We start from the raw sequence: 26,852 nt of genomic DNA, 5'->3' as shown, positions 1-26,852 counted from the left end.
AACAAAAACACTTTCAACCAACAATATTATATCCAGCAAAGCTATCCTTTTAAAAATGAAGGAGAAAGAAAATATTTTCCAGATAAGCAAAATCAGAAAATTCACCACTAGCAGACCAGCCTTATAAGAAATTATCTTTTTTATTTTTAAAGATTTATTTATTTATTTGAGAAGCAGAGTTACAGAGATAGGAAGAGACAGAGAGAAAAGTCTTCCACCTGCTGGTTCACTCCCCAAATGGCTCCAATGGCTCGACCTGGGGTGAACCAAGGCCAGGAGCCAGAATCTTCTTCTGGGTCTCCCACGCGGGTGCAGGAGGCCAAGCACTTGGACCACCTTCTGCTGCTTTCCTAGGCCATATCACAGAGCTGGATAGGAAGAGGAGCAGCTGGGACCCAGACTGGTGCCCATATGTGATGCTGGTGCCACAGGGGGAGGCTTAGCCTACTGCACATTGTCAGCCCCATAAGAAATTCTGAATGGCATCCTGCATTAGAAGTCAAAATGAAAAACATGACACCAACAAATTCACTAACAGAGAAGGTAGAATCATTATCCAATCAATAAAGTGACAGGTCTTAATTCTTATCAATTAATACTAACCTTGAATGTAAATGGAATAAATTCACCACTCAAGAGACTTAGGTTGGCTGAATTGATAAAAATCCATGACCCTACTATATGCTGCCCACAAGAAACTCACTTCACAAACAAATATACACACAGATTGAAAGTGAAGAGCTGGAAAAATATACACCAAGCAAATGGAAACCAAAAGCAAGCAGGAATAGCTTTTTGTCTGATATCAGACAAAACAGACCTTAAATCAAAAGCAGTAGAAAGCCAGCACCGTGGCTCACTAGGCTAATCCTCCACCTTGCGGTGCCAGCACACCGGGTTCTAGTCCCGGTCGGGGCGCCGGATTCTGTCCCGGTTGCCCCTCTTCCAGTCCAGCTCTTTGCTGTGGCCACGGAGTGCAGTGGAGGATGGCCCAAGTGCTTGGGCCCTGCACCCCATGGGAGACCAGGATAAGTACCTGGCTCCTGCCATCTGATCAGCGCGGTGCGCCAGTTGCAGCGCGCTGGCCGCGGCGGTCATTGGAGGGTGAACCAATGGCAAAAAGGAAGACCTTTCTCTCTGTCTCTCTCTCTCACTGTCCACTCTGCCTGTAAAAAAAAAAAAAAAAAAAGCAGTAAAAAGATATAAAGAAAGACATTATATTTTGATAAAAAATCCAATTCAGTAAGATGTAACAATCATAAATATATATGCACTCAACACAAGACCACCCAAATAATACAGAAAATACTATTAGATCTACAGGGAGAGATAGACTCCCTTACGTAAGAGTGGGTGATTTCAACATCCCACTCTCATCCTTGGATAGATCATCCATACAAAAAAAAATCAATAATGATACATAGGAGTTGAAACATGCTATCAAACAAATGGACCTAACAGACATTTGCAGGATATTTCACCCAACAGCAACCTTCTCTCAATGGACTCATCAGCACATAGAACATTCTTTAGTATAGACCACATATTAGGCCACAAATCAAGTCTCAGCAAATTTAAAAAGATGGAAATCATACCATTTTTCTACTCAGACCATAAAGAAATAAAGCTAGAAATCAACAAGAAGAACAATAGAGCACTCGTGAATACTTGGAAATTAAATAACATGCTGCAGAATGATCAAAGGGTCATTGAAGACATTAGAAAGGAAGGCAGAGAGGCTGGTGCTGTGGTGCAGTGGGTTAAAGCCATGGCCTGCAGTGCTAATATCCCATATGGATGCTGGTTCAAGTCCCAGCTGCTCCACTTCTGATACACCTCCCTGTTAGTGTGCCTGAGAAAGAGGCAGAGGATGGCCCAAGTGTTTGGGCCCCTGCACCCATGTGGGAGACCTGGAGGAAGCTCTTGGCTCCTGTCTTCTGCCTGGCCAGCTCTTGGGTAAAGGGAAACCCTTACAAGCTGTTGGTGGGAATGTAAATTATGCAGCCAGAGTGGAAAACAGTGTGGAGATTTCTTAAAAAACTAGAAATAGGTGCCTGCACTGTGGCATAGTGGGTTAAGCTGCTGCTGGTATCCCACATGGGCATTGGTTCGATTCCTAGCTGCTACCCTTCCAATCCAGCTCCCTACTAATGTACTTGGGAAAGAAGTGGAAGATGGCCCAAGTGCTTGGGCCCCTATATCCATGTGGGAGATGGTGAAGATGCTCCTGGATCCTTGCTTCAGCCATTTGGGGAGTGAACCAGCGGATGGAAGTTCTCTGTCTCTGTGTCTCTTCCCCTCTCTCTGAAACTCTGCCTTTAAAATAAAAAAAGAATTAAATCTTTAAAAAAACTTGACATATAATCTAGCAATCCTACTACTGGGTATATACCTAAAACATTTGAACACGATGTATCAAAGAGATACCTGCAGCACAATGTTTATAGCAGCACTGTTCACAATAGCCAATATTTGTAACCAACCAAGGTGTCCATCATCAGATGAGCAGATAAAGAAAATATATATACACACAAGGGAATATTATTCAGCTATAAAACAGAATGGAATTCTAGCATTTGCAGCAAAATGGATGCAACTGGAGGACCTAATGTTCAGTGAAATAAGCCAGACCCAGAAAGACAAATACTGCATGTTCTCCCTTATATGTGGGAGTTCAAATTTAAAAAACAAACAAAAGAGAAAAAGAAAAAAGAAAGGAATGTCTCTGTGTATCAGTATTACTGCAAATATATTTTTGTAAAACTTTGTTTTATACTTTTATCAAACCAATGGTTAAAAATGCTATACTGCAAGGCCAGTGCCATGGCTCAATAGGCTAATCCTCTGCCTGCGGCGCCAGTACCCTGGGTTCTAGTCCTGGTTAGGGTGCCGGATTCTGGCCCAGTTGCCCCTCTTCCAGTCCAGCTCTCTGCTGTGGCCCGGAGTACAGTGGAGGATGGCCCAAGTGCTTGGGCCCTGCACCCGCATGGGAGACCAGGAGAAGCACCTGGCTCCTGGCTTTGGATCGGAGCGGTGCACCGGCTGCAGCGTGCTGGCTGCAGCAGCCATTGGAGGGTGAACCAACAGCAAACAAGACCTTTCTCTCTGTCCCTCTCTCTCACTGTCCACTCTGCCTGTCAAAAAAAAAATGCTATACTGCAATAGTCTTAATGATCTGTAACTTAATGTATATGGGCAGAATGATCATTTTTCCATTCAATTATTATTTATAGCCATGGTCTATATTCCCACTAAACTAGGATCTTTTTGCTTTTTACTTGTTAAACTTCTTATTTGGTGAAGTATTAAGCCTTTTTAATGTAATGGAAATTTAAAATATGCTATCTCAAAAACTAAAAAAAAAGAAAGGGAGAAGGAAAGGGGGGAGGGGAGGGAAGAGAGAGGGAGGAAGAGAACATCATTATGTTCTTAGAATTCTATCTACAAGTCACATTGAATGTGTTAAAAACTAATTAAAAATTAATATAAAAACAACAAAAAAGAAAAAGTAGATGAGGTGTGAAGGAATGGCAATGAAACTTGCAGCAGATTTCAACAGCAGTAATTGAAATTACTGAGACATAAAGACTGCTAATCTAGAAATCTATATCCCGGTAGTTATGCAATATTAAGAACAAAAATAAGGGGGGTAGGCGCTGTGGAGCCACAAGTTAAAGCCTTGGCCTACATCCCATATGGGTTCCAGTCTAAGATCTGGCTGCTCCACTTCTGATCCAGCTTCCTGCTAATGCACCTGGGAAAGCAGCAGCAGATGACTCAAGTGCCTGCGCTCCTGAACTCATGTGGGAGAGCCAGAGGAAGCTCCTGGCTCCTGGCTTCTGCCAGCCCTGACTGTTGCAGACATTTGGGGAGTAAACTAGTGGATAGAAAACCCCTTTATCTCTACCTGTCTCTGTAACTCTGTCTTTTGAATAAATAAAATAATTTTTTTTAAAAAAGAACAAGAATAAGGACTTTTCCAGGAAAAGAAGAATCTTGATTTTATTACTAACAGACTTTCATTGAAGGGATTTTTAAAACATACACTTTAGAAAGTAAAAACTTGGGGGCCAGCATTATGGTGTAGTGGGTTAAGCCACCAACTGCAATGTCAGCATCCCATATGGGCACCAATTTGAGTCCCAGCTGCTCCTCTTCCAATCCAGCTCCCTACTAATGCACCTGGGAAAAGCAGTGGAGGATGGTCCAAGTTCTTGGGTCCCTGCATCCACGTGGAACAGCTGGATGAAGCTTCTGGTTCCTGTCTCAGCCTGGCCCAGCCTTCACCATTGTAGCCATTTGGGGAGTGAACCAGAGGATGGAAGATCTCACTCTCTGTATCTACCCCTCCCCCACGCTGCCCCATAACTCTGACATTCAAATAGATAAAAAAATTCCTAAAAAAAAAGAAAGTAAACACTTGGATTCAGGAAAAAAAAAAAGGGGAGGCAATGAGAAAATGAAAAGTGAGAAAACAAAGAGGAATATTATCTACTCTAAGCAAGCCATAACCATATTTTTAAAAAGCAGTGCTTTTAAAGAACAGTTCCAAGGATATTAAACAATGTGAATAAAAGTGCTGGCTAATAATAAGATACACAATAGGGAAGAAAGTGCTTCACTGTCCCTATGGTAACAGGAAGAAAACAGAGTTCTTGCATGCATACTCTTAAACATGGCTACTTTGATTAATCAGATGTATTAAGGTATTAGTGACAAATCTACCATAATTTCATTTGTCATGAAGAAAGGCCAAAGATAAAATGTGAGTAGCATCATGCCTTAAAGAGAGTTCGACAGAAGACTTGAATTGGGTCTGCTAGACTTGTATTTCCTTGAGATTTCTGTTATCTGCTCCATGGGAATTGTCCCCAGTTACATTACTTACACAGTGTAACAGGTAATTTTTTATCAATATACCAATAACAAAAAATGTTATTATTTTTTGAAATCTGTAACACCCTTAGTTATTGCTTTGTATTGTGGAATTGCTATCATTCCACAATGATGAATATCTGGTTCATGATAGAAAATGTATACCTTAATGCTATCAGTGGATTTTTGCACATAGTAGGTTTTTGTTTCAGTGCCACATTACAGTCTAGTAGTTTTGAAAATACTTGAAATGGGTATTTAACCCAACTCTGGTAGGAATTACAACACAGCTAATTGACTTGGGATGGCAACAATCTAAAGAGCTATGATGCCTTCCTAGGTATGTAAGCAATGATAACTACATTATGCCTACTATCTGGCCAACAGCAACTGGAAGATTGGGATCAATCGTAAAACATTTATTTGTTTCAGAAATAACATGAGACAAATGTCTGTCTTCAAACTTATAATGTATTGTGCCTATGTTTGCCAAAGTGTTAACGGTAACTACTAAAGAACTAGAACTAGAAATAGAACATGTAACTTTCAGGGGCTGGTGCCGTGGCTCACTTGGCTAATCCTCCGCCTGCAGCTCTGGCATCCCATATGGGCGCTGGGTTCTAGTCCCAGCTGCTCCTCTTCCAGTCCAGCTCTCTGCTGTGGCCCGGGAAGGCAGTGGAGGATGGCCCAAGTGCTTGGGTGCCTGCACTTGCATGGGAGACCAGGAAGGGTTACCTGGCTCCTGGCTTTGGATCAGTGTAGCTCCAGCCATAGCAGCCATTTGGGAGTGAACCAATGGAAGGAAGACCTTTCTCTCTGTCTTTCTCTCTCTCATTGTCTAACTCTGTCAAATTATTTATATATATATATATATATATATATATATATATATATCTTTCAAACCACTAGTCTCAACAGAGGAAGAAAATAAAATGATAAAACTTAATCCATTAAAAAGTTACATAAAAGAAGATAAAGAGAATTGCAGAAAAATCAGGAAACATAACATGAAATCAAATGGAGAAATGCATCCAAATATATCACTTATCACAGTGAATTAAGTTGACTAAACTTACCAACTAAGAGACAGATATTTTCAGTTTGGGTTAATTTTTAATGATCAGATTACCTGTGCTAACAAATTATATTTCAGTCATAATTATAGAAAAATTAAAGTAAAAGAAAATAGGCAAACATTTCTCCAAATAGAACAGCCCAAACTTACTAGGAATAAAAATGTTCAGTATATGGTAATATAAAGGAAAATTCAAAGAAGAATTAACAACTCTGAACTCATGCATACATAATGAGAAAAAGTCTCCATATATATAAAGCAAGCTTGGCAAGTTTTCAAGGAGGTACTGACAAATCTAAAATTATAGTGGAAATTTTTAAGAATCTCTCTCAGTAATTAATGATCCAACCAAATGCAAATTAATTGAGAATATAGAAAGCTTGAGCAATATCATTATGAGAGTTCTTTAACTGACATACTTAATATCTGATACCCAGTAACTAGAGAATATACATTCCACTCATGTTCATATGTAATACCCACAGAGGCAGGTGGTAAAATGCAGTGGCCAAGAACTCAGTTTCCAAAGTCAAACTCAGTGTTTTATTCTTGGCTTTGTTACTTGTTAGCTGTATAATCTTGGACAAGTTACATGATCAACCTCTGTGTACCTAAGTTTCTTTTTTTTTTTTTTAAGATTTATTTATTTTGAAAGAGTTACACAGAGAGAGAAGAGGCAGAGAGACAGAGACAGAGACAGAGACAGAGAGAGGTAGGTCTTCCATCCGCTGGTTCACTCTCCAGATGGGCACAACAGCCAGAGCTGTGCCAATACAAAGCCAGGAGCCAGGAGCCTCTTCTGGGTCTCCCACAAGGGTGCAGGGGCCTAAGCACTTGGGGCATTCTCCACTGCTTTCTCAGGCCATAGCAGAGAGCTAGATCAGAAGTGGAGCAGCTGGGACTCGAACCGGGGCCCATATGGGATGCCGGCACTGCAGATGGCTGCTTTATCTGCTGTGCCACAGCACAGCCCCTAAGTTTCTTCATCTATAAAATAACATCACAAATATCTCAAAATTTCGCTGAGGTGGAGGCGTTTGGTCTAGTGGTTAAGATGCAAGTTAAGACAATTGCAAACCTTAGGGGAGTGTGTGGGATTCGTCCCGGGCTCTGGCTTCTGCCTCCAGCTTCCGGCTAATGGAAACCCTGGGAGATCAGCTTAAGTACTGAGGTTCCACCCACCCACAGGAAAGATCTACAGTGGATACCAGGCTCCCAGCTTTGGCCCTCATCAGGGCCATTGCAGGCTTTTGGGGAGAGAAGCAGTGGATGGGAGTGCTCTTCCTCTGTCTCTCAAAACAAACAAACAAACAAACAAATAAGATTATTGAAAGCAATTAATATATTAACCTGGGAAACACTCTTAGAAATATGGCACAGGCCGGCGCTACGGCTCACTAGGCTAATCCTCCGCCTGTGGCGCCGGCACACCAGGTTCTAGTCCCGGTCGGGGCACCGGATTCTGTCCCGGTTGCCCCTCTTCCAGGCCAGCTCTCTGCTGTGGCCAGGGAGTGCAGTGGAGGATGGCCCAAGTGCTTGGGCCCTGCACCCGCATGGGAGACCAGGAGAAGTACCTGGCTCCTGCCATCAGATCAGTGCGGTGCGCCGGCCGCAGCGGCCATTGGAGGGTGAACCAACGGCAAAGGAAGACCTTTCTCTCTGTCTCTCTCTCTCACTGTCCACTCTGCCTATAAAAAAAAAGAAATATGGCACAAAATATTTAGTGCTACATGCTGACACTCGTTTTTACGGATTATCCATATGCCACAAAGCAGGTTTTAACCACTTCTAAGTAACTAGCATCACATAGCTCACATTTTCTGAATACTAAACAACAAAACATTTATAAAAGTTCTTGGGAAAATTAAAACAGCAAGTTTATTTATTTTTATTTTTATTTTTAAAAGGCAGAAGAAGAGAGAGAGAGCGCACAGATCTTCCATCCATTGGTTTGCTTCCCAAATGCCCGTAATAGCCAAGGACAGGACAAGCCGAATCCAGAAAGCTGGATGGGTGGCAGAGACCCAAGTGTTCAGCTATCACATGCTGTCTCTGAAAATGTGAATTGGCAGGAAGCTGGAACCGGAAGCAGAGGTGGGACTCAGCTGCAGGTACCTGGATATGGGACGCAGGCATCCCAAGTGGTGTCTTAGCAGCTGCAATCAATGCTGGACTTTAAAAGGCAAAGTTCCAAATCACTTTGTAGTCAAAGAGAAAATTAAAATAAAAAATGAAAAAATACTTAAAATTCATAATGATAATACATTTCAAAAGTTGTACAATGTGGGCCTTGCACTATGGCAAAGCGGGTTAAAGCCCCAGCCTGCAGCACCAGCATCCCATATGGGCTCTGGTTTGAGCCCCGGCTGCTCCTCTTCCAACTCAGCCTTCATGCAATGGCCTGGGAAAAGCAGTGGAGGATGGCCCAGTTCCTTGGGCCCCTGCACCCACATGGAAGATCCGAAGAAGCTCCTGGCTCCTAGTTTCAGATCAGCCCGGCTCCAGCCATTGAGGTCATTTGGGGAGTGAACCAGTGGATGGAAGACCTCTCTCTGTGTCTCTACCTCTCTCTGTAACTCTTTCAAAAAAATAAAATAAATCTTTTTAAAAACAAGTTGTACAAAGATAAAAGGCATTTGCCAATAAATATTTACATTAGAAACTAAAATTTTTTTAAAAAATCAATAATCTAATGATATAATTGATGAAATTGGAAAAAGAACAGCAGAATAAAGGGAAATACAAAGAGTAAACTAACAATGAAAAAGAATGAGATATAAAGAATCCCATAGAGATGATAAATAAACCAAAATTTTTTAAAAACAAGAGACAGGGGCCAGCGCCGTAGCTCACTTGGTTAATCATATGGGCGCCGGGTTCTAGTCCTGGTTGCTCCTCTTCCAGTCCAGCTCTCTGCTGTGGCCTGGGAAGGTAGTGGAGGATGGCCCAAATGCTTGGGCGCCTGAACCCACATGAGAGACCAGAAAGAAGCACCTGGCTCCTGGCTTCAGATCGGCATAGCTCCGGCCGTAGTGGCCATTTAGGGGTGAACCAATAGAAGGAAGACCTTTCTCTCTGTCTCTCCCTCTCACTGTCTGTAACTCTACCTGTCAAGTAAATAAATAAAAAATATTTAAAAAAAAAACAATAAAAACAAGAGACAAAACTTTGAAAATATTGAAAAATAAAATATAAATGAAAATGGATGTTTAAATACAGGCATAGCAGAAAACAAGAATAAAAAGAATAATTTGAATAATTTCATGCTAAGAAATTTGAAAACTTAGAGAAAATGTAAGCTTACCCAAAATATATATTTTACCAAAAGGGATTGTAGTGAAACTCCCAATTTTCCTCAAAGAAATTGATAAGTAGTTTAAAAGCTATTTAATAATAATTAAAAAGAAACCTATGGTGCCTTGAGGGTTTTATAACTTTCTACAGATTCTTCATGGGTTAGATCATCATAATGTTATAAAATCTTACAGATAGTAGAAAATATGGGAATATTCCTTAACTCATTTTATAAGACTAGTGTGTATAATTTGTGTGAAAGTTGTCATAATCAAAACAGAGTAACTTTTGTCAAATCCTCACCAAAATACTTAAGATGAATAAACAAATAAAGCCAGCAGGTTCTGAAGGAGGGAGCTTCCGCGAGGCTAGATGACAAGAAGCCCGCATCCAAGACAGCCAGAACAACAGCCTTGCACGAGGGCCTCTGAGACCTTACACAGAGAACATGTCCTCAAGGATGTCTGCCCCACTGGATCCTGGTCTGACACCAGCTGCATTATAGACCCTCACGAGCTAACGATTATTGCTTTTGTGTCTCTCATGCAATTGTTCTCTCTGTATCTCTAAAAGCTTTCCCTGGCCTTAACTTCCTGGAACACACTCACAGTTCACCACATCATGTGTTTTCATTGCAATGCCATACCCAGATACACTTATCAGTCTTAGGAGAATCTCTCTGCAATTTAATTTGGTGCTTGATATCAGAGCCAGGTAAATACAGGGGAAGAAATGACAGCTATAGGCCAACCTCGTATATACACGTGATTTCAACACTCCTTTAAAAATAGCACACCAAATTAAAGATGCATTAAAACAAATGACAATGTGCATTTTATCCCAGGAATGCAATAATGGTTTTATACTCAAAAAAGCTAATCCTGTATTATAGTTTGCCACATTAGCAGATTAAAAAGGAAAACAGTGTTAACTCAAGAGGATAGAACAAGCAATTGATAGAATTAAATATTTTTTTAAAAGCAGGAATAAAAAGGAACCTCACTAAATTGATAAAAGGTATTCACCAAAGGCCCAAAGCAAAAATTACATTTACACTGAAAAGTCAGAAAGCACCTTGTGAAACAAAGAATGAAAAATGGATAGCTCCTTCTATTCAAGCTCCTGCTGTTGAGTTAGTCCGGACAGTGAGAAAAAGAAATCAAATAAAAGGTATAAGGATTGGAAAGGAAGAAACAAATTTTAAGATGATGATTGCATAAATATAAACTTCCAAAGAATATACTAACCCCATTGAAAAATGTCCTCTCTTAACTCCCTGCTCTCCCCGGGCCATTGATTCTAAACAGCAGCCTGGCCATTTCTCCGGGACAACCCGGGGCTGTCACTGCTCGTTTCTTTTTAAGTTATTCTCCTCAAATCATCTTGAACTAAGTCCAAGGTTGGCTTTCCCTCCAGCCATCCAGTGATAGTGCTCTCGTCAGGTCCTGGTGAACTTCATGTGTCCAAACCTGCAGTCAAGTCTCAGTCCTCCTTGCACGTCGACCATCAGCAGCACTTGACATCACTCTGCCCTTGGAAGAGTGTCCTCACTTAGCTGTCAGAACACTATGCTTGCCTGGCTTTCTTCTTCCACTGGGTCTTAATTCTCACTCTGCTTACTGGTCTTTCATCACCAGATCAACCTCTGGACTGGCTTGCTCTGTCTACAACTCAGTTGGTGGCGACCTCATTCAGGCTCATGGCTGATGAGTCCCCAGATTATAATGTCCTGCCAAGACTTCTGTCCTCAACTCTGGGCTCTCACATTCAATTATGACATATCCACTCAGAAGGCTGGCAGCTCAGACTTTACATAGCTAGCACAGACCTTGTGACTCTTTCCTACATTCCCTCTGCCTCCCCACCCCTCCCCAGATATATTCCTTCCCTCAGTATTCTCCATCTTATTTGAGATTGTCTCATCATGCTAGTTTCTCAGGCCAAAAATCTTCTAGTGCATCCTTGATCTCTGTCATCTCCATCTCTACCCCTCTCTTTATACCACTCTTACATCAGCAAATCCTGCTGGAGCCACTTGCAAAATAGATCCAGAGTCTGAATACTCCTCACCACCATCAGTGCTCCAGGATGGTCAGAGCCTCTGCTGCACTATATATAAATATAAACATATACACATAATTTGAAAGTCACAGTTACAGAGAGAGAGAGAGAGAGAGAGAGAGAGAGAGAGAGAAACATAGACAGAGATCTTCCATATGCTGGTTCACTCCCTAAATGGCCATAGCAGCCAGGGCTGGGCCAGACTGAAGCTGGAAGCTAAGAGCTTCTTCCAGGTCTTCCACATGGGTAGCAGGGGCCCAAGCACTTGTGCCATCTTCTGCTGCTTTTCCCAGGCCATCAGCAATAAGCTGCAACAGAAGCTGAACAGCTGGGACCCAAACCAGCACCCATATGGGATGCCAGTGCAGCTGGTAGAGGCTTAACCTACTATATCACAGTGCCAGCCTCTCTGCTTTATTTTTCTGCATAGCCCTTATTTATCATCTTCTTATAGGCTATATATTTTCCATATTTGTTTTATTTTCTGTCATTTAATTAAGTGATTGATGTCAGAGGCTTTGTCTGTTTTGCTTACTTCTATACCCCAGCATCCAGTATGGTGTCTGGCACATAGTGGGCACCTAACGAAACTTTGTTGAGTAAGTGGAAAAATGAATTTAGATGAAATTTAGGATTGCAGAGGGAATCATTTGTTTTATAATCACCTGAAAAATAAGATTTTTAAAAAGGAGCATCATTTGTAGTCTCAGCTAAAAAAAATATGAACTATTCATGACTCTAACAATGACCTACACGATTCTTTTTATTTTCATACTACACAATTATTAGGATCCTTAAGAAAAGATGATAAGACCTCATTGAAATATATTTAAGGTCTAAATAAATGGACAGAAATAGAACGTCTACAGATAAGAAGACAGCATCATAATGATATTAATTTTCTTCAAAGTAATCTACAAACATAATGAAATTCCAATAAAGATACTGACAGAATAATTCATAAAACTTGAGAAGATTGATATAATATCATTGAGGAACAAAAACAAATCAAAGCAATTTTAAAGAAGTTTGGGAATACTTGTCTTACCAGATGTCAAGATGTGTTACAAAGTAAGAGACAAGGTTCATATCGGAATGACAGATATGCAGCCTATGCAAGTGGCAAAGGATTAACACAAGCATATATAAAACACTGCAAGTTAATAAGGAAAGATTTAAAAATGACAATAGAAAAAGAAAATGAAAAACAATTAGACTCCTTATCAACGAGGAAACCAATGGCAAACAGCAAGTGAACATGAAAAAATGGCCAAGTCATTAATAGTGAGATTGAGAAAAACTTTAAAAAACCTGATCAAAGCAAAAGTCTGTGAGCATATGAAGTAACTGGAAATTTCATGCACTGCTAATGGATGTGCCACTTTTGCTGGTATATTATAAAGTTGGATGTACACCAAACTCCCAAACTGGTTGTTTCACTTTTTGTACGTACTATAGAAATACACAATTGCCAATATTGCCAATTATAAGAATGTTTACTATATCACTATTTAAATAATAAATGTCAATTAAAGGAAGACTAGACACATTCATACTATGGAGCTCTCTGTACCAGTAAAAAGTAAACTGAAACTATGTGGACCAACATGGATAAATCTCAAGAGCATAATACTAATCTTATACCATTCATACCAATATAAAATAGTATATTGAAATATAAAAATTTTTATATTGAAATATAAAAATAGTATAAATAATTTTTGAATTATACACATGCCACAAAGCAGTAAAACCAAGCATGAATATATACTGGAATCAAGATATTGGTTACCTTGTGAACCTAAAGGGAGGAGAATTGGACTAGAGAGAGAGATATTCAGGGAGTTTTAATTGTATCTAATTTCTTAAATTGGGAAATTCTCTGTGCCTAAGGTGTTTCATTGTTCTTAAAAAAAAAAAAAAACACTAAGAAAATTAGGAGGTAGGTGGATGGATGGGCTTGGGCTGATGTCACCGGAAAGGTAGGAGACGTAGATGACTGGGTAGGTATACAATCTCATCTGTCATTCTATGGGAGGGAATATAAGTTATTACAAGAAATGATTATTCAGTAAAGGTAGTCCAAAAGGACTTGAAATAAAATTGAAATGTTGAAGACACATTTGTGGATGTGGAGAGAATTTTTAGTAAGAAGTCATATTTTCAAAGCAAAACTTAGGGCAAATTTTTTACAGTGGCATTTTGGAGTAATTTGTGGAAAAAGAGGGCATGAACCAGAGAATGGATCTGGTAAAGTTCAATTATTTTGTGAGTGACTTTGGGAGGAGGATTGGAGGCTTGCATGTCAAATTTCAGATTCTACAAAGCTCAGAGTGATAACTAATATATCTGACAGAATCATGATATTTCGAGGTCATGATATGCTAGAATGAAGGCCTAAGCATGAGAACACCCCTGCAACAGTCAAAACGTGATACAGCACACTTAGTGTTTTTTTTTTTTTTTTTAAGTTTTCCAGTTACAAGTCTGGATTCAAACTGAGAGCCTTAGCACATCCCAGGGTAAACATGGACCACTGCATGATGTTACTATCAAAAAGAAAGTTCAGTAACAGAGTACATCTGACCAGTATCAGCAATTGTTCCAATCAATTTGTCCGAGTATGAAACAGCAATAAATCAGAATAACAAAACAAGCACAGTCTAGGAGAGGGCAACCAAAATGCTGAGAGTGGAGGCAGTGCTTGGGAGCTACCAAGAGGCCTTCCCCAAAAACTTGGAAATGAGACTTCCCTTTGAGGAGCAAGCTAATTAAGTCTGCTTGGATGAGTGGGCTTAGACAGCTAGAGATCTAAGCTAAGATGCTATCTGTACACAAGTGACTCTAGAGGTGAGTTACAGGTAATCCTTGAGAGGAAGACTGGAATTTGACTGTAAATGAGAAAGAAGAAACCTATTGATAATATCCATATCTAGAAAAAAGACCAGGCATTTCAACTCAGGGAGGGCCACATGCATCACACAACAATTCTGGTTTGTATGAGTTACCATTTTCTTTATGAATCCATAAATTGGCCTTCTAATTTGTACTTCTTCATCTTGCATTTGGAGTCATCTTTCATACACTAACAAAATTGCATTGTCCAGACCTGAGAGTTAAGGGCTACAACATGAGTTGGTATAACCTTTCCCTGACACATAAGGCCCTTGCTGCTCCTGCAAAAATCCAAGGACACTAAGAATGTTGAGCTGGGAAGAAGGAAGCCAGAGGTAAGATTTGATGCTTATCTTCAAAAGTGTAGTTTTTCTTGTAAGAATGAAAATTAGACTCTTGATTGGGCAGACAGAACAAAGAACACTGGGTAGAGAGTCCCAAGAGTTCATATGGCTAGGAGGAGGAAGGTGCCAACCATCTGAACTGCCAATAAGGAGATTCTTTGATCATAAGCAACAGAAAAATTGTGGGTAACTAGAGCAAATAAGAATAATCAAAAGATGGGCAGGGGATCATAGCTTTGAAGGAAAATCTGAAGTACTTGGAGTTAGGAGAGACAGTGAGCAAGTCAGCTACGGTAAGAGAGGAGCCAGGAATAAAAGGACAATCACTTGGTGCACTACCATCATGACAAATTACCCTCTGCTGATTTCTTTCCTACGAATTACTGAGAAATACATTCTGGTTGGCAGACTTGGGACACGTGTCTCACTCCTTCCATCTTCTCCCCTGGCTGCGCAGGGTAGGGACCCAACAATGGTAAGGAACTTTGATGCTGGTCACATCAAGCCTTCATGCAATGGAAAGGGGGACATTTACCAAAGGAAAATGGAGGAGCAGAAAAAAAAAATCAGAATCCTATTATATTCTCATCATTGCAAAAGAAGAGATCACCCATATATCTGGAATCCTAAGGAAGAGATTTCTGTGCTGGAAGAGAATGGGGAAAGGCAATTTAGAAGGCCACTTCCTGTTCTACACTTCTGGAGAGTGACTGAGATGTGGAATTGATTACTGGGATCCACAGTTGTTAGGAAAAGGCCATTAAGGCAGATCTAGGTCTGATCTCGAGGGAAGGCAGGGGACACAGCTAGCAGAGCAGCAAGCCGTACAGAATGGGCCTGGTGGCTCAGCAGATTAACCAAAAGGAGCAGACAAGGTCACCACAAACTCACCATATGTGACTTGGAAGTAATCTTTCTTGGCTCTCTGACAATTAGAAAGATGGCAGAAATACAATGTGATGGACGTCAGTCAATGAAGAAGACATAGGAAATCTTCGCTCTCCAGACGTGCTGGTTTTGGTGGGATGCTAACTGGAGAGCTTAAAGGATGCATAATGCCCCCAGGGACAAGAGACCTGCCAGGCTCAGAGCCAACCAGTGAGGACATCGAACAGAGCCCACCAGTGCCCAGATTCTGAATTTGACGTCTGGGAGACAAAGCAAATGATGAAGGGAACAAAAGAAATCACTGGCTACTAGTGACCTCTGGTGGATAGAGGATTTTGGCTTTTTTGTTGCATGGTCTTTTCCATTTTCGGAGATTAAAAAACTAGAGACATATTGGGCCAATTTATTTCCGGAGAAGTGTGTGAGAGAAGGGGTTGCTGGAAACAGCTCAGAAATCCTACCCAGAGAGTGGAAATGTACCAAGAACAGTGTGTGTTCTGAGTCACGCTAGGTTGATTGATGTCCTGGAGAACATGTGGACACGTAATTGCTGTCAGAAACATCACCTGAGAAAGCAAGGTGTCTGGGCAGTGACTTCACTGGTCACAGGGGAATGGGGCACGATCATGGCAGCCAGCAAGAGAACAGGCTGACAGGCTGCAGGAGGAAGCCCCACTGGGTGCCAGCATGCTTTTCAAATATCTCTTTATTAGAACACGGAAGAGTGCCGTTATCTGTGAAATATGTACACATTTGCCAGTTCAGTGTTTTTATGGCTTGACTCCCACCACTTTCCTCTTCCCAGTGAGTGTCTGTGCCAAGCACTGGCACGCACTGTTGAGTTGTGAGGCTGTGACAGGATGCTTGGTGACCCAGGCCTTTGAAGTGGAACCAGTCTCACAGAGGGTCCCAGCACAATCAAGGAGGTTAACGTCAAGTCACTCTGGGCATGCCACATCCATCCCCTGTGGGAAGAGCTTTCATAATGTATAATCTTGACATTGAGGACAAGCAAAGGAATGGGAGGGTTGATGGAAGTTTAGAATCTGTCTGCTTGTACTTGGGACTAATCATGGGTGAGCTGAATTTAATGGGAAGAGGACAGAAAAAGGAGCAAAGGAAAGATAAAAAAAAATAGAGGTAAGGCACACGTAAACAGAATCAGCGTTTTCAAGCCCTGGGCTACTGTCACTGCTGGCAGCAGAGCGAACACTGTCCTTGTCTCAGATTACCTGCGCGGCAGGAGGTGTCGTCCTGCCTTCTTTCATTATTCAGACTCCACCACACACCCTGCTCTGTTTACTGATGATGTGTGCAGCGTGGCAGGTCTGCTCTCCCCGGATTTGCTCCCTCTTCTCTCCATGTCATGCAGGGAATGTAAAAATAGCCTCACATTCATCATCCATTTGTGAGAATTCCACTTTTTCCTGCAATTTCCAGAATTCTGGTCTCCATTAGACAGATAAGAGGCAGTTAGCTACGCCCTAAACCAGTGACATCTCTGGGTCATTTCTCAGCCACCCACTAACCCTCAGAGCAGAGTTAAGAAAGACTGACACTAGTGATCCTTCCTTTTTTCCCTGCAAAGATCCTTTCCACAGATCTACACAGCTCTTGGGTTGGAGGACTGGTCATTCCGGGAATCTAGTCTATAAACCAGTTTGCTTACCGAAGATGAGCTGATTATTTTAATTTGCTCCAAAGCTTCTGTCAGGCTGTCTTCAATCTCAGAGTCATTTAAGGAGAAGAGGTCCCCGGCTCGTGAAAGATCTTTTTGTCCCAAAACCAGTCGGAAAAGTTGATGCATGTTGAGGAGTTTAGTCAGGCGACTCTCTGAAGAGCCAGGGCCATATGTGTCAGTTAGCAGAGATCAGCAAGACAACAACATGAAGCAAGAGGTTCACTTCATCGCCCACGCAAGATCGTTTTTCTGTAGACTTTGAGGACTTCTTTGCACTCTCTGCAAGGGAAACAAATGACAAAATGCAGCCACTGGCACAACAGCACGAGCTCAGAATGCGAACGCTGGGAATCTGGGCATGGTGTGACACACTGTGGCTTGATAATCTTCAGCTAAATTATTCCATAGGTTTCTCTATAATTGAATTTAACCTTCAACACCGGAATAAACACCACACTTATTTTTCTCCTTTGTACATCTTTCTTCTCTCTATGTTGCAAGGAAACAAGTGGACACGCAATAAACATGCACAGTCCTTGTGACATTTCCCACAGAATTTCATGAAATCAAACAGAAAGGGAGAACAGGGAGAAAGAGAACACAGAAAAGAGAAAACACCTTTTAGACCTATTACTTGGTGCCCCTTCTCCTACAACTTACTCTCATGGCTGGGTTGCCTTGCTATATTGGCAATAGAAGTCCCTTTGCCCCAAACCTTGGTCTTCAACACTTACCCTACTCCTATATACTCTCCAATCAGGCAGACATGAGACAAAGGAGTCTGTCCAGGGTTACAGGGTTGGATAAATTTCCACTGAGCATTCTCTGGAAATTGAACTGGAGCACTGACATTGAACGTGGGGAAGGGCTTTGAGATCAGGTGATCCTCTCTCTGTTTCCACAGTTGAAATAATGAAGTCTGCTATACTTTTTACTTAACAGTCCATAGGCTAACGCAAGGGCACAAATTAGACATCTGATTATTCTCATCAATCCCTTTCTAGGTCAAATAAAAATCACAGGCTGTTGGCATTGGTAGAGACCCTGGCATCATCTGGTGGGCAAGGAGGTTTAATGTTTCCTTGTGTCCTCATAGTAGCTGTGGCAGGATTAATGTCCTGATGTCAGAGCAGTGGGCTGCCCGCTCCCACGGTCTGCCACAGAGAAGGATCACCCGTACATTTAGGTAACTGACAAACGCAGCCACACGCTCAGGTGTGGAGAGCCAAGAGCAAGTTATTTAATTAAAGTACAGATGGTTCTGCCCAATATTTCATTCTGAACATGTTCCCTGGCATGAGTGTGAAAAGGGAGAGAGGAGTCTGTTGTTCTCAGGCCTTCCCTCTGAGCTACTGTGGGAGCATCTTTCTCTGTTTACAATTGCAAAGCTTCAAGACACAGACTGTTCAGACAAGATGGTCTCCAAGCACAAGCCAAATCTTTCGCCAGGCACTCAACTAATTAAGTTGTCTGCAGAACTTAAATGTTGCAATTCACGCACTACAAGTGCATTGTTGCCCATATGAAATTTCTGCACTATCTACTAACTCAAATACTCTTGTCTACCAGCCAAGAGTGGGCTCTGGGCAACTGTTGACTCATTTAATCCTCATGTTAACTATGTAAGGACGTATCAGACCCATTTGCAGATGAAGATCTTGAGGCAGTTAAGTAACTTGTCCACGCCATGCACTTAGTAAAGTGGAGAGCTGGGATTTGGATGAAGAGACTGTGGTCAGGCTCCAAGTTTGTAACCATGGTGACGTATTCACTCAATGTAAGATATACATCTACTGTTAGGGAGTAAAGGTCCCTCTCGCTGTATCAGCAACTAGGAATGAAGGTGTGGGAAGGATGATACAGCACCCTACAGTGACCTTGTGTCCTTGCCCACCTGTCCCTTGGGATTTAGGCCAACCAGAGAGCAGAAAGAATCACAAAGGAAAGAAGCTTAGGAAGAAGCAAGAAGGGTGTGATAGGGGAAGCTTTCAGGGGGCAGGGGGAGGCAGAGTCAGTGTACCACAAAGTTTGTACCCTGGCAGATGTGGGAGGATGAATTATGGCATTGGCAGAAACAGGGTAATGGTTCCCTGAATTTCCCCCCAACAGTCTTCCCCAGTCTCAGATATGTGCAGTGACAGCCTCAGCGAAACAACATGCAGAAAACTGCACTTGGTGAAAATATGTTCACCTTGGCTGATCGCTTGTTGGATGATTTTCGGCACTTCATGGAGCAGACACGGTCAGTCCAGGTTTATCGTGGCGTGTCCCTGGAGAAGGAGCAGAGCCACACACTGGGGGAGAAGAGCACCCACAGGCTTTTCCTGGGCTTCTTCTTCACACGTCGCCCTTACATGACACCTCGTGTGCAGCCCCATACTCCTGCTGCCAACTTTAGCTGTTACTCTTGCATGCCCATTATCTGCAAAACATTTCTTTGGGCTTTTAGCAGAAAAGCACCAAGTTGTTCAACACAAAGATGTACAGGAAAACTTTCACAAATCTAGGAGTGGGTGGGGAGACATGAGACTTGCCCCTAATATTCTATAATTTGAAGATGACTAAGAAAAGTCTCCTAGGTACTACCAAAAGAACTTCGAGGAAATAGAAGGGAAGGGAAGAGGATAAAGAATGGCCTCAATGAGATAATTGCATGTGTGTTGCACCTGTTAGGGCAGGTAAGCCTTTCACAGATTTCATGTAATGCACGTGTGCTGAGGGTCCCATCCAATAATGAGATTCAAGTCCCAGCTCTGCTCCTTGGCTTTTCCCTTTCCCTAGCCTCAGTTTTCTCATCTGCAAAAGGGGCTAATACACACCCAGTCTATTCCACTGGGTTGTTTTGAAGATCCAGTTGATAACATGTGCCTTTTGTAAAGTAATGACACGCCAACGACGTGAGGCCTGAGCAGCAGTCTCAGAAGTAAAGCTTCACTCTTATCTTTTCCTGCTGCCTGGAGTCCTGCTCCCTTCACACTAACCCCACAGCAAGCCACAGAAGCTAGGATTTCTCTTCCCCAAGGGAAGGGCACAGACACTAGAATCCTTTTTCCCAAAGAAAGTCACAAAGTCTAAAACTATGGATCTTCCTCTACCTTTCCATTTTGGAGCTGGCTATGAAGAAATTCTCTGGCCTGCCCCATCTGATAAAGATCCTAAGAGCCTCATTCCAGAGGAGGTCCTGACCCTCACCTGGGAGGAAGGCATGCCGCACAGAGAAGACCAGAAGAATCTGAACTGGCAGGCCTGGCTGGATTTCCTTTATCAGTCTATTACCATTAGCTCACAGCCACTGTATCCAATCGTATGTCTACACAGCTACCCAGATTTCATCAAACTTAGGCATCAAAACCAGCAGTTCATCCTGCTGCGTCTTTGGCTCCTCAGTCTGCAGGCTCCTGTGTCGAGTAAAACTACCATCAGATAAACTTGTTATGCCTCCCTCCAGTTAGCCTGCCCTGTGGCATCAGGGTCTCCATCATGATCCTTTATGATGGGCAGAAAAACGATCATTCCCTTTTCTGCCCCTATCGTGCCAACAACTCATGTTCAACAGGTGTTTGCCATCGTGTCAGGAGCTCCTGCGTGCTTCCTCAGTATTGAGTCACTTGATTTCCAGGGCAACTCCATCTGTCCGGATAGGGAAGCAGCCAGCAGCCCGGAGGCACCCAAATAGGGTGTAGAGTTAGGACTGAAGGCTGCTGGTCTCCCATAGCTTTGTCTAGCCACAGACAGGATCGTGTACAGTAACAACTGGTGAGTGGCCACTTGCCTTCCCATCAGCCCACACTTGAAGAGCGCCCATACACACAGTACTGTGCCTTCCTTCCCGGCAGGGGGACAGCCAATGTGCATCCTGAATGTTCCCGCAGCTCCAGTCCAAGTTTTGCTCAGGTGTCAGGTTTTTCCTGCTGGTCCTGCCACAGCAGAGCCAGATCAAATCCTACCCTACCCAACGCTCTGAGAAACTCCTTACCTGTGTGAAGAGCCTAGTCCTGTAGCAGGCATGCCTATGTGCAAACATCACACATGCACACAGAGGCACCTACACTTTAAATGCACCGATTTCTTTGTTAGGCATTTTTTTTTCCTCTTAGCGTTCTCCCGCCAACCTTGCAGGTAGATATTGAGGAGAGAGGATTGGCGAGGTTTGCAGTCACACCCGAGGTTACACACATTGCCACGATTCACAAACCAGGTGGGTCAGACTCCAAATCTTACAACTTTTGTATCACACACAAAGTGGCTTATGAAACCTCTTGCTCCCCACCTTCCATTTCTGTCTTTCATAATTTCCCACCGCCCCCCCTCCCCAACACCTCCCAATTTTTAAGCGATCCTAATCTGAGCTCACCCTCTGATTATCTAGTTTTAGGTTTTGTTGGGTTGTTTGTTTCAAGCAGGTACAGGTGGAGGACTCAGCTTTCTGTTAAGAAGAAACACACACAGAAGGAGTAATGCCTCTGCACCACGAGGGACCCATCTCAGGCAGCCACGCCGGGCCCCGCAACCTGGTTTACCTGCGTGCTCCTCCTCCCCCGCGCACTTGCGTCGCTCAGCTGTGTGCTTTGGCGCCGGGCGGGAGGTGCGGGCCGCGGACCGCAAGGGCACAGCCAGCGGAAGCCTCTCAGCTCAGTGAACCTGCAGTCGTCCGGTGCCGTGCCGGTGCCGGGTGGAAGAATTCAAGGAATGCAGCCCGATGCCACCGGCAGCCCCAGAGCCGGGTCAGGTGACAGGCTGCGCCTCACCCAGCCCAGTGACCTCGGAGTGCGACGCTCTCTTTCCCCCGGCGTGAAGCACAAAGCCTGCTCCAGTCCAGGAGAGTTGTTTTTCGCAGAGAAAACAAAACTGCCTGTGTTCGTGGAAATCTATACCCGCCCCGGGAAGAGTGCGGTGGGGGTGGGACGCCTGCAGGGAGCTCAGGCAGGTGAATGCTTGGGCTCCAGGGAGCCCTGTCACCCAGCCCCAGGGGAAGAGCCGGGAACTGCAGCCCGGCTCCCGCCCCCCTCCCCCAGGCTTCCCGGGCGAGCTCCGGAACTCTGAGCGTTTGTCCGACGGGACTCGCAGCTCCTCTGGCTCCTGCCGCCGGACGTCGTGGAAAGTGTGAAGATGCGCGGAGTGGCTGATACGCAGAACAGACTCCACATACACGCGCGCGCAGCCTGTCTGGCTACCACTGCACCACTGCATCTGCTGGGAGGTTCTGCATGCAAGCCGACACGGAGTAGACGTGTCAACTTTGTACTTTTAAATATTGCGGCAACACTCGGCAAAGCTGTTTGTCTGCTTCATCTCTTGACACGTCAACGACCAAAAAGCAGGAAACCGCTGCCTACTTGTTTAAACACTTACCCGAGCTGCCTTTTTTTTTTTTTTTTTTTTTTTTTTTTTTTTTTTTTCTAGCGGTGTGCTGCTCTGCCCCCTGGTTTGTCTGTTCCTGTAGCAGGCCTGTAGTCCACCAAATTATCAGTCTGCTGGCGAGCCACAGGGGCTGTAGCCTGCAGTAAATTCTTCTTTGGATCTCCAGGTGTGGACACTGTCTCCCGGCCAGGAGGGTTGCCGCCCTGAGGTGTGTGGTCGGGGTGACCACAGCTGGACCAGGTCATAGGCTCCAGGAGAAAGGCTCATAAATCTTCTGAGACGCTCGGTCATCAGCCATAGCTTTCACTGTCCCGATGTAGAGAACGGTCCTCTTGAAGAGTTGCTTCGTGAAAATGGAGAATCCTGGCATCTTGTACTCTTCCGTTAGTAATTTCCTGACTTAGAAGACACTCACGAATTCTCCCATTTGAGTGGAATTTATTATATTTCTTTAGCCTCCCCACTTTTTCATCCTCCATCCATTCTTACTGGTTTTTATCCCTAGATTTTACTCAGTTTCTTAAATATTCTTTTAAAGTGTGTAGGGTCTGTATCAGTATTGCTGCAAACGTAGTTTTGTAAAACTTTGTTTTATACCTTTGTGGAACTGATGGTTAAGCATGTTATACTACTACAGTTTTAACGATCTGTGATTACTTTAAAATGTGCTATATATGGGTGAAATGGTCATTTTTCCATTCAATTATTGTTTAAAGCTGCTGTCCATACTCCAGCTAGGGTCTTTTTGCTTTTGCTTGCTAAACGTCTTACTCAGAAAGTAGTAAACTTTTTTACTGTAATATAAATTTAAAATATGTTATCTCAAAACTAATAAAAAGGGAGAAGTAAAGGGGGTGAGAGGCAGAGGAGGAGGGAGGGAAGGATGGAGGGAAGAAGAGGACATCGTTGGGAAGAAGAGGACATCGTTATGTTCTTGGAATTGTATCCACAAGTCATATTGAATCTGATAAAACTAATTAAAAATTGCAATTTAAAGATTTGAAAAAATAAAGTGCGGAGGGTCTAGAATTGGACCCTCTATGGGATTCTAGAAAAACAGAATGGTGAGAGTGTGGGAAAATGGACCCCATCTCAGCTCCACCAATAACTGTGGTGTAAATTTGGGCAAGTTAATTAACCACCCTGAGCCTCCAGGTCCTCATTTGCACCTGAGGATTTTGATATGGGTTGCTGGGAGGCCTAATGAAATTCTGTAGAACATTTAACACAGAGCCTGGCAAACATGAAAGAAATGATAGTAATGGTATCCTTAACAGTGTTATTATTCTAGGTCATTCTCATGTTAACACACCAGGGTACCATACCCTTGAAAAGCTAATACACTGCCCCTACTGTCCTGCTAACTAAAGTCAGTTCACAGCATTGAAGATGCTTAGATCTTTTGCATTTTGTGCATGTTCATATCTCAGCTGTACTCTCCCTCTGTCTGGAATCCGGGGAGTCCACACGACGAATGCAAACCCGACTATCTTGAATGTGTTCCTGTTGCTCTCTTGGCAACCTGACTCGTTCCCTGGAGGAATATCGCTTTCCTGTGATCCTACCCCAACTGTGGCTGAACAGTAGCAGAGAATTTTCTACACAGTAGAAAGGACTAGAACATAAGGTATCTCAGACTTTTGGGACTGAGCAATCCGAATACCTGAGTCTCCCCTGCAAGTGCGGTACACACTCCTGTGTTTATTGGCGAGAAGGGCGTTCTTCTCTAGAGCATGCGCACGCTAATAAAACCTTGATGGTTTACTCTACTTGCATTTGCAAATTCTGCCAGGCGGGGTATTTCAGCCCCCTGTCACTGGGATACTACTGCAGAAAAACTGATGCTCTCTGTGGGGTGGGGGTGGTTGTGGGAGGGCCCATTTGGATAGACATAATTAACTAAGGGAGACAATTTATTCTTAGGAATTCGGTTTCTATTTTGCAACCAAGTTAGAATCGCCCTGGTTTCTTCACTTAGAAAAAAAATCTAGAATAGCAATATTTATTCTCAGTGTGTTTTGGATATGACTCCGCATTAAACCATTTTCATGTTATTCAACCATTGACTAACTTAGACCCATTTGGGTTCTAGAAACTTTCAATAAAGTTCTCAGATTTTCCCCTTGCGAGAAAGGACTACAGATTCTTTTGAAGGAGCATCTTTGTCACACAGTGTGAAAGGGCCACCGGGCGTTCCCATGGGAATTTGCCGCATACATTTCAGCCCTTCCCACAAGATGGCCATTGTTGCCTGGACTCCCCTCTGCTGGGGCTTGTCGCTGCGCCTCTAATTCCACTGACAGCCTCTGCGGCTGTGTTACTGCAAATGACGCTAAAGCTCAGTCTTGCCTGAACCTGGAGTCTCGGACTGTAGCAGGCTTATAATCATGCCACATACAAGGAAAAAAATATATAGATATAGATAGATAGATAGGCAGCCTACAGAGGCAAGAGCTCAAAAATGTATTTGATTTTGAATATACATTGCAACTTAATTGAAACACAGATAGGAAACATTTTTCTTCATGGGGAATGAGATATCTATTTTCAAGGCAAACAAACTTCCTAAAGCCAACACTTTTTATGATCTGTCATACGATTTTCTGGTGCATCTATTGTTACCTGTAAATTTTGACTACCCAGGTCACAGTTGCTGGGAGTGATATCAGTCTTGGTTTTAAAAATTCTTAATTCAAATTCCCCAAACTCTCACTCTACAAAGAGCACTCAGTATTAAATAAATCTTCATTTACATTTAAATTCTAAATATTACACAACTTGACCAATTCAAATAGAGACCCGAGTGGGTTTTATTTTGCTATTTTAAAATTGAAAATACATACATGTCATCAAATCCAAAGGTTATTACCATAGCAATTTAAATGTGTCTCAGACAGGACAAGGTGGTGGTGAGAATTAGTTATATGACTCATAAAGTATCTGAAATACCGAAGAGAAAAATCCCAAGAGCAACAGCAGTGAGCATCGCTGGTGACGGTCCCACCCACTGCCTGTAATGATGTTGCTGGGCCTTTGAAAGACAAACCCAGTTTCTTTGCGGGTGTCGAAAGGCTTCTTGTGGGTAAACAAAAGTAGGAAATCGAAATGCCACTGGACTATTTTGGGATAAAACTAAAATGCTCATAAATGAGTCTGGAAGCGCTGCTCCTGAGGCCTGGAAACATGTTTTAATAACCCACAGAGAAGTGGCTGCTTCCCGCAAGAACTGAAGTGCAGGCATGGATACGTGGCTAGACACAGAGTTCCCAAATGCGCTGTGTCTGCATAATCAGCCAGCCCCTGGAAGGTTCTGGGCCTCACTCCCCAAGCCCCACTCCTTGCCTGCCTCCCCCCTGCAGTTTCTGATCTTGCCTTTAATGAGTTTCTGTTTCTGCAGAACAAAAGGACAGGAGAGGAGACAGCCATACCTTTTAGCGCCGGGAAACGCTGGTCTTCATAGGAAACAGAGGGCAAAATGCTTGATCCTTAGAACACCTCAGCTGGCACCCTTGATCGCGCTCAGAGGCAGCGCTTGCTGTCCAGCCGCTGCCCCTGCTCCTCCCTGCACTTGTCAAGCCAGCAGGCCTGCCCATGGACTTGCAGGACAGAATCGGGCAAATGAGTAACTTCTCCCCTCTCTCCCAAACTTCTTCCTCCACGTAACAATGGGCACAAAACTTCCCTTATTCCTGCAGCAGATTACAGAAGCTTCTCCAGCAGATCCCTAGTTTGAAAGAATTACATTTGCTTAGCAACCAGCAATTTAGGTTCTGTTAATGAATAACTCACTTTAAGGAATCAAGGAAGTTTTAGGTTAATATCAGATCTAGGGCATTTTAGCAGACACCATGAAAAAGGCTTAGGGCAAGGGAAGGGAAGCTGTGGAATGAGATGGTATTTAAGCCAAATATGATGGAAGAAAAATACCACCCAAGAAGCAAAACGGCTACCCCAAAGGACCTAAACTCTGACTTCGTCATGTTGCTAATGAAACAATGAGCAATTCAATCAAGCAACCCAGTAGCACTAGCGGAGTTTTCCAGCTTGCAAGATTCTTTCCATCCAAATCGCCAGCTCACTTCTCTTACCTCCAAACATAGAACTCCTCTTCCATGCGGATCCCTTACAAGCAGCCCTAAATGCCCACATCTTGCCCTTTGAAGGGTAATGCATCTTAAGACCTTTAATGCATAAATTAATCGGTGATACCCAGTGGATTCCTATACTTGGAAGCAATTCTCTCCCCTTATTGATCTGAGGTTTTGCCTACACATAAAGTGAGAGAAGATTTCTGAGCCTCCCCCAACCACAGCTGTCAGTCAAACTGTGAGTGTGGCAGACGTTGTGTGGCAAAGAGTAAGGTTGTAAGGTTGACAAC

General features: G+C 43.1%; 1 protein-coding gene across 3 annotated transcripts in view; it reads right to left on the bottom strand.

Moving 5' to 3' along the window:
* The window catches only part of VEPH1 (ventricular zone expressed PH domain containing 1), a 255,723-nt gene extending 229,518 nt beyond the window's left edge, over positions 1-26,205 (bottom strand). The window contains exons 1-2 of one of the 3 annotated variants that reach the window (XM_008266390.4): positions 25,903-26,205; positions 17,102-17,392 (exon numbers count right to left, since the gene is read on the bottom strand). In XM_008266390.4, coding sequence (XP_008264612.2) covers positions 17,102-17,239 — 138 coding nt within the window. In that variant the 5' untranslated portion in view covers positions 17,240-17,392; positions 25,903-26,205. Of the gene's footprint in view, positions 1-17,101; positions 17,393-21,633; positions 22,285-25,902 lie in introns of those variants that run through there. The other 2 variants (XM_070072605.1, XM_002716326.5) reach the window with 2 other exon arrangements.
* Between the last annotated feature and the right edge of the window lie 647 nt (positions 26,206-26,852).

Source organism: Oryctolagus cuniculus, chromosome 4 (assembly GCF_964237555.1).
Source record: "Oryctolagus cuniculus chromosome 4, mOryCun1.1, whole genome shotgun sequence".
Lineage (NCBI taxonomy): Eukaryota > Metazoa > Chordata > Mammalia > Lagomorpha > Leporidae > Oryctolagus > Oryctolagus cuniculus.
Note: the sequence above shows the minus strand (reverse complement) of the source record. Positions and strands in the feature narration are given on the sequence as shown.